The following is a 9042-nucleotide window of genomic DNA, read 5'->3' on the forward strand; positions in this document are numbered from 1 at the left end:
GTTAAAGTAGGTCTCCGGTAAACTGGGAGAAGAGCAGAGTAAACTTTATAGTTACCTACACAATCTGTATATGATATCAATAAAAACATGTCGTCAGATTATATTTGTAAGGATCATTGTTGCCGTTTCCATAGACATCAGCGTGCATTTTACAAACTGTAAATGTATGATTTTGCTAGTACTTATGTGTATTTAAATGTCTGAAACCTAAAATAAGTATTATATGGTTGAAAACAATGAATATTTGTGATAATATGACAAGCGCTCAGCGCGTCCGATCTGGCTCGCGCCAGCCGGAGCGGATTTAAATTCAGCAGTTGATGACGTGACGCACTGAAAGTTCTAATCACACCGGTGTGATCGTACGCTTCAAAGGGTTAAGCTATTTAAAAGCGACGGAAAGCGAGGAAAAGAGGGAAAATTCAAAAGAACTAAAAACGAACAATTGCTTTACGCCGAATTGCCGCTAATTCAAAAGTGAAAGTAAAATGCGCACGGCGCTTTTAAGCTATTTAAAAGCGAAGGAAAGCGAGGAAAAGAGGGAAAATTCAAACGAACTAAAAACTAACAATTGCTTTGCGCTGAATTGCCGCTACTTCAAAGTGAAAGTAAAATGCGCACACCGCTTTTACAAGCTATTTAAAAGCGAAGGAAAGCGAGGAAAGGAGGGAACGCCCCGCCCCCACGGTGATACCGGTATTATTGGTGTTGTCACACGTCGATTAACCGGTGGGAAAATCTCCTCACCGTCACAACCCTACTTTTAAGTACAAATGTGCTTTCTGAACACTTTGTATGCTGTTCTCAGTACATCGGGCAAGCAAAGTGTAATGCATGGATGGAGACAACTATAATTCACAAATTTCTCTTTCCTCCCTTTTCACTCCTGCCTGCCAATGGTTTTTTTCTTAGAGATATATTATTCACACGTTTTGATTTATATTCTACAGACATGCAATAAAAAACCTTGCCTCTTGTTAAAAGAGCTGGAGAGAAGCCAGAGGTTTAATGAATCCAGTCTACTCCACTGAAGGGGAATTGCAAGCCCTAGGCACAGTTAGATTACATTTTCACTCCCCTAGGGGAACTATGAGGATGACTCACATTCTGCCTGCTACCACCCACCTCCATGAATTAACTCGATGCTTCAAAGAGCTAGTTTGTTGTACTTAAACAGAGAAATATGACATACATCCCACCTAAGTGTACATCTGTGTTGATTTCAAAGAACAGATTTAGATAAGCATGTTTTGACAGAATTGCTTTTTTATGGCAGTCACATTTTTTGCCAGTGGCACTGTAGCTAGCATGCAATAAATTGCAGCAAAATGGGGGTTTTATATGCTCAAATTTGCATTTAAGGTCACATCTCATTTACGATTAATTAGTTCTATTTGCTACGGATTCACGGCATGACGACAACACCTTTTTTATAATAAGGCTATTAATCATTGTGATGGGAGTGTCTAGTTTGGAGCAGATGTTTTTCCATAAAAGCATTACATCATGTTGCCTAACTTTACTATGTCCCAATCAAAGCTACAAAACAATCAATGTAACACGTATGTCTATGTGTGTGTAGACAGATAGATGGATAGATTGAACACATATGATTTTAATTTTAGCAATTAATTCTGTCTGGGTTCTCATAGGTACATTCCACAAAGAATAAGGTGATGTAAAATGCTAAATAAACGTCTTCATTAGAAACATCCCCCAGGCTTTTGAAAGTAATTCATCATACATCAGTGAACACACATGGTACAGATTGAAATTCTGACGGGGCTCTCAATGTACAGATCTTTCAACTCTCTAAACCCTCTTTAAGTAAGGCAGACTTTAACGTAAAACTTAATGCCACTCATTTGCTAGCACAGGAATTACACAAAGGATTTCCCTTTTATCGTACTGGTATAGCGTTTCATCTTTCTTTACACTGCATACAAGTTATGCTCCTACTTAGACTCCAGCAAGCAAGAAAACCCCTATTAAAACCATTACTAATGCCAGTGCATGATGGGTTTTCAAGCAGGTCTGCACCCACATTTGCTTAACGTAGATTTCGTGTATTAAATGAGTAGCTTGCCTTGAAAGTCGACTAGAGAATTTGCAGGGGCAAAAAATGTGATCTAACACCACTGTATTTTTTTGTAAATCGCTTACCTTTGAACTGTGGAATTCGGTTGCCATGGCAACAGGAAGTAGGCCTCCACTACCGTGTAGAGTGGAGCTCTGGGGACAGCGGTGAGGCAAGTCCATAAATTGCTGCCTCTAATGAAAACATTGTGCACAGGATGCAGGTAGAGATTTCAGGGAATAAATTAGTTGTGACACTCCTTTTGAAAATGGATGTCTCTGTCCAATGATTTGTTGGCACTTGGGAAGAGTCTGCAAGTTTCCCAGTGATAAACTGAGGCCAGAGAGGGAAGAGCTCATTTTAGTCAGGCACACATTTTACTTTATTGAAACCAAATGGGCTGAAAGAGCCCATGCACAGCTGGTTAGTGACCCATGCACCCATTTTTTGTTTGTTTTGTTTTAACTTGCATCCAAAATAGCCCTGGTGAGCTTCAATTTAATAATATTCATCGCTAAAACTGAAATGCATCGTTTAGAAAGTGTGGTTGCTGTTTGATTTAACGATGCTCTTAAATGCTAAACGAGAGATTTGATGATGGATTATGAATTATGGCGCATATCATGTTTTTGGGTTTGCACAGGTGCACTCTTAAGGCAGTCTTAAGAGAAACCTGGAAATGTATAGAACGCCCATGATCTCGAACATCTTCCACAATTACAGCTCTTGTTTGTTTTCATGGAGACCTACCAGATGGAGTGGCAATCAACAAGAAAAGAGAAAAAGAGACCTCTCCAGAGATATGAAAAGAGTGCAGGAGAGATCTTAGATGTGGAACACACATTTTAGGCAGCTTTAGGCTGTCTGAACTCATTTCAAACAAGGCTGCCAGAAACCCAGCATTTCCTCTGATCTGGGCTTCCTTCCAAAGCTCCAACGTGAAGTGTAGAGGCAGTAAATTAATCACAAATGTATCTGAGGCCTCATAGTTTATTACTCGCATTTACAGACGCATCTATTCACTGTGAATATGAGCACTGACTATATTCACTGATAGACTGATAAGTGGGAGGTTCCTGATGTTTCCTTATTATGTGCATGGATGCAGTTATCCACATGTCTAGTGTTAAGTGAGCTGTTGCTTCACAAGCTTCTCCTCTCGTGGGGCATTTTTCACGTGTTCGCTTATTAACGCTTCGCTGTTAGACTGACAGCCGTTAATGATAAACGGCATGACTCAACAAGCTTGGCTGTATCAATTGCTATCAGATCTCTGTATATACAGGAATATTTATACACCAGCTAGTACAAATTAGAGTGTTGACACACTGGATTGTCACATCATTAAGCACAGAAAGTTTGTGCTGCATACGTCATGACTCACTCTGAGGTCTTGAGTTTACTTTAGAAATATCACTGCTTCAGCTAGTGAGATGATGTGCAAATCAATTATATTCTAACAAACGACTGACCAAATGTTTACCAGACTGGCTTAGCACATTTTTCACAATCAGTGTCTCGCTGTAGCCAGGGATGGGAACCATGAACAATTTCATTATTCCAGTTTTGATTCCTCTTTAACGATTCCAGTTCCTTAATAGTTCCGTTAATGATTCTTTTAGTACTTTTAGGGACTAAATATTTGGAAAAAAGAAATGCAATTCTGTTGCCAAATGATGAGATAATTGTAATAATAAATTATTTTTTTAAACATTTTGCAAAAGGACTTTTTAATGTCTTTTTAAAAGACAGGCGGTGTTAATGCAGTCCAATAATTGGCCTTAAAGGGATAGTTCACCCAAAAATTAAAATTCAGTCATTAATTACTCACCCTCATGTCGTTCCAAACCCATAAGATCTGCGTTCATCTTCAGAACACAAATTAAGATATTTTTGATGCAATCCAAGAGCTTTCTGTCCCTCCATAGAGAGCAAAACAACTAAAACGCTCAAGGCCCAGAAAGTAGTAAGGACATCATTAAAATGTTATGAAGCTATGAGAACACTTTTTGTGCGCAAAGAAAACAAAAATAATGACTTTATTCAACCATTTCTTCTGTTCCATGTCAGCTTACACCGTGCGTTCACGGCAGTACCACAAAGCATGCGAGTGCATTCCTCTGATTATCCAGGTTCTACATAACGCCGGCTTCTGCGTCAGCAGGACCACACGTATGCGTTGTGATACTCTCGTGAATGCGTATCAAAGTCTGACACAGAAGAGAAGAAATTGTTGAATAAAGTCGTTTTTTTTTCCCTTTGTGCACAAAAAATATTTTCGTAGCATCATAAAATTAAAGTTGAACCACTGATGTCACATAGACTATTTTAACAATGTCTTTACTATCTTTCTGGGCCTTGAAAGTTTCAGTTGTGTTGCTGTCTATGGATGATCAGAAAGCTCTTGGACTTCATCAAAAATATCTTAATTTGTGTTCCAAAGATGATTGGAGGTTTTACAGCTTTGGAACGACATGAAGGTGAGTAATTAATGACAGAATTAAGATTTTTGGATGAATTATCCCTTTAAGGACACACTGTCAAATGAACAACCAATTACCGATTAAAATCTCACAGGTAGCTGTCATTCATTAGGAGCAGTTTATTTGGGAGTCACAACTGTGCTGTATATTTAGTGAAGTATTAGTGATGTTGCTGTGACACTGAATACGCAGTGCAGGAAACCGCATTCCCGGAAGCAAAAACCGTTATTAAAATCCAAACAGTCAGTCACTTAGTTCTGTTGTTGTATTTTAAAGCAGAACTGTTTCTGAATAAGCTGTAGCTTGTCATTCTCATTGATTTCTTTTGTCCTTTCCTCTCCAGACCCCAGTTCCTACAAGAGGAGGCACAAGCACAAAGAAGTGGATGAGATCCAGTGTGACATGCAAAAAATGTGTGCCTTCTCCAAGATCCTCACCACCAAGAAGAACCTGGATCACGTCAACAAGATTTTGAAAGTCAAGAGGCTTCAGAGGCAGGCCAAGACGGGGAATAACATGGTGAAGAGACGCAGAGGGAGGCCGAGGAAGCAGCCGCTTTCTCTCGAGGAGGGATTCCTGGGTCAGATGCCAGTTCTAGAAAAGTGTGTGGATCTTCCTGGGAAGAAGAACCTTCACACCCGTCTGGTTCCTGCTCAGCTTGAGTTCTCCAATCACGACTCCATCACAGATGCCATCGAGTCAGTGGTACACATGGCCAGATCCCAATCCAACACACAATCCACGCAAGGAGGCAAGCACTGGCACAAAGTTCAGCCAGAGCTCCAAATCGAGCGCCCAAACCGCAAAGGAAGAGGGAAAAAGAGAGAAGAAGCTACTGTCACCTCACATTAGAGAATTCATGACGGTGCACTGGGAGTTAGCCTTGTGCTTGGGTCCTTGTATCGTTTTTTTTTTATTTTTTTTATCTGAATTCTACTGACACATTTTAATGGGCATTCGCTGAGAATTTGGATCATGGTTGTGGTCTAAAAGCTCCGCTTTCGGTTTGAACAATTCTATTACATACTTTTTTATTGGTCTCAAGGAGACAAACTGAACATTTACTCTCCCAAAGCCCATAAGCATGAGGATGTTGAAACTATGGCTTTAGCCATAATCTACCAGCACATGTAAATGAACTTCAATGACAGTACTGTGCACTTTTTTCTTTCTCGTTTTTCGTTTCACTCAAGCACAAAGCACAGATCTTCTGGCAGAGGTTGATTTCGAACAACAGGTCACCAGTAACTCACTGCTAACACACACGCTTACATAGGCTTGCCTGCGCTCAGGTGTGTTTCAGGCATGAACTAATGGCAATACTTTTGGATGAAACCCTTTTCAGTGATGTTTTGATGGCTATCAGTTGACTGTACATAGAAACATATTCTACTAACATTTCAAATTCAAAGTATTTTAGATCTACCTATACTGTCAGCATATCAAATCAAAAACCATATAAAGTGTGAAATGTTGTTTTGTTCTGTTTTTAACCAAATAGATGTAGAAAGCTTCTTCAAATAGAAAAAAAAAAAAAAACTATTTAGTCGTGTAATCTTAATGAAGTGGAATCACTGCAGATCGAAGGCTTGTTGACGACACAGGACATCAAAACACATCCCAGTAGTTCACAACAGGCTCGATGAAAAATGCTACGGTTGCATTTAAAACCAACAAAGCACTTATTTCTTTTCTTTCTTTTTTGTAGGAACAAGTTTGAGTGGGTTGAAGTTGTACACAGTGTCAGAGTTGGTTTTTCGCTTTAAATAATAGTGAGCATCTGGACGATATTTTCATGATCTGACTGGAAATCAAGGTCTTATTCGAGTCGCCTTCTCCAGAGTCTCTTTTGAGAATGTGCCTGCTCTTGTTAACAAAACAATAATAGTATGTCTATATATACCTGTCAGTATTAGATATCCACATGATCAAAGTTTCAGTGTAGTCGTGTATCATAGAATAGATGGGTTTCAGTTTAGCTGCTTGTGTATATTACCATGAATGGTGTGGTGGTGTGCCTGTTTGTCGATTAGTCTGTCGTTTGGATTGGAAAAATAAACCCGAATGTATGCTGGAGACTATTTAGGTGATCGTCCTGAGCATAGGACATCACAAACTAATCAGACACATGTCCTACGCTGTTTTAGATTCGAGTTACTCTGATATACACGATAGATTTGAAGGTGGTCCTAATTTGAATAGCTTTCCACTTGTTAGTTTTTTTTTTCATATATGTGCCTTATGTTTGTCTATAAATCCATAACATGGTCAGGTACTAGAACACATAATGGCAAGATATCAGTCTTGAATGTACATACATATAATTTGCTGCCCTGGTGGTAATGTGTTTATGATTTCGGTACACCTTCTACAGTATAATATGCTTAATTTGAACTATATAAATACATTTATATACACATATATACAGTTCAGTGACCAGACACCACATCTAGTACACCTGAAGACGCTCAAAATTTCTCTCTAACCAAACCCCCGCAGGGTTTTTGACATGAATACATGCTTATTTACTATGCATCAGGTTATTGCTGTGAATCCACTGACGCATAACTTTCTAGCATCAACTCCTTTGTAAGCTTTCTGTTAAACGAAGTGGTCTTACTGAAATCTGAAGTCTGAACCGTGCTAAAACTGACTATCATTTCTTTTGCAATTGTCTAGGGGAGGAAAATCAGCCTCTAAGCAGTGCAGCCTTAATCAAATGTTCATTTCGACAAGTTGTAGTCCCCTGTAAATAGTCTACCATCTGTGGGTTGCTGTATAGCTGCGTGAATCATGCCTAAGAATCATGTCAGTATGTTGCACTCACAGTTGTCCAAAGCAGGACGTATAGAGTGGCTAAAGACACCATGAAGCATTCTGTCCTCGTGATAACTCGCAGTGCATTGAAGCTAAAAGAAACAATATATGCCGGCAGCTATTTGCCTCAGCCAGTTGTACTGGACCTTTTGTAGGATGCGTCCATTTGCGCTAAACACCTGCGAACATTGCCAAAAATGTTGACCTTTCATTAGTGCTTTAAGCACCGAAAGCTATGTTTTCAAGCAAAATGTACACCGTAGCAGTTTTCTGAAACATGATTATAATAGGTTAGTCAAACATGGCTTTGGTAACAAGGCCTGGCAGCTCAAATTTGCTCAGCTTCTATGATTTTTAAATGCCAGATATATTTTCTCCACCAGCTGATAAGTGGTGCCTTGTGAAGTTACGTGTATTTTTTTTATGTTCCTGCTCCTAAGCGACTTTGTGTCGAGTAAACATTACCGAGGTCACAGAGAGAATGTCATCATCCACTCAAACGTAGTGTTGGTATTCTAGTTTGTATTGCTATTAATGAAGTTATAATACAAGTGAAGTGTTAATCGAAAGTAATATTCCTAACAAGGACACAACAGAAGCTCTTATCGCTCTCTAAATTCATACATATGGTGTTACGACCATTTTGATTTCTGTATCTGCATGCTCTATTTGATTGTATGCATACAAATTTTGGAGAAGTCGAGAAGTATTGAATTTTGATTTGAATATGATCTTATACATTGATATGTTTTTTTTTGTAATGGATTTTAAATTCAGAAACCATTTTGTACATTGTATGGATATTAAAAACAGCAAATAATGGACATATATAGAAAAGAATAAATACTGATATACACAAACATATGCATTGTACATAGAATGTATGTATACACATTCATGTTTTGTGTAACTGTGTATACAGACATGTTTATAAATACAAGTACTAGCCTGTACATATGTACATACATATAAGCTTGCATGTGTTTGGTCATGTTTGCCGTTCATGATCTTGTAGTTTTATTTTTTTATTTCTTTTTTTTTCTTACTGTAAAGCTCATTTGTGCAGCCACCTCCGGTGAGCAGTATTGAGCACTTAAAATACAGTCGATCTTGTTCATGTCATTCATTGTGCAAAAAAATAATAAATGAATTTATCGAGAGCTCACTTCAGTGTCTTTGCCTTTTTCGCATAGTTGTTGATATTCTAGTGATACTGAGCAAACTGTTTATATTTTAGAATATTTAACACAAGTTGTACACTGTTATTCAAAAGTTTGGGCCAGCGAATTGTTTTTTTTTTGTTTTTTGAAATAAATACTTTTATTCAGCACTGATGCATTCAATTGATAAAAAATGATAGAATTTTTGTAACAAAGTAAAACTCTTTAATATTTCAAATAAATCAAACTTCAAATAGGTCAAACTTGATTAAATAATTAGTGCTGTCAAACGATTAATCGCTTCCAAAATAGAAGTTTTTGTTCACATATTATAAAACGGATAGTTCCGGATTCTGATTGGTTGAGCCGCGTTCGAAGCTGTTGTAAATTACACTACAAACATACACCTTTGTTTACTTCTGTGTGTTGCTCGGCAACCACTTTGTTGGAACCACAACTGTTTCTGAGGAACTACATTGTTTGGTGAAAGATTACTGTTTTTATT

The 9042-nt window shown here is 38.2% G+C and overlaps 1 protein-coding gene across 1 annotated transcript in view; it reads left to right on the top strand.

Annotated features, from left to right (window-relative positions):
• LOC107699733 (SET-binding protein) overlaps positions 1–6880 on the top strand; it is a 77686-nt gene extending 70806 nt beyond the window's left edge. The window contains exon 4 of the mRNA XM_016501075.1: positions 4904–6880. Coding sequence (XP_016356561.1) covers positions 4904–5412 — 509 coding nt within the window. The 3' untranslated portion in view covers positions 5413–6880. The remainder of the gene's footprint in view (positions 1–4903) is intronic.
• Positions 6881–9042: the final 2162 nt, after the last annotated feature.

This window comes from Sinocyclocheilus anshuiensis, unplaced genomic scaffold (assembly GCF_001515605.1).
Source record: "Sinocyclocheilus anshuiensis isolate Anshui unplaced genomic scaffold, SAMN03320099.WGS_v1.1 scaffold278, whole genome shotgun sequence".
NCBI classification, from domain to species: domain Eukaryota; kingdom Metazoa; phylum Chordata; class Actinopteri; order Cypriniformes; family Cyprinidae; genus Sinocyclocheilus; species Sinocyclocheilus anshuiensis.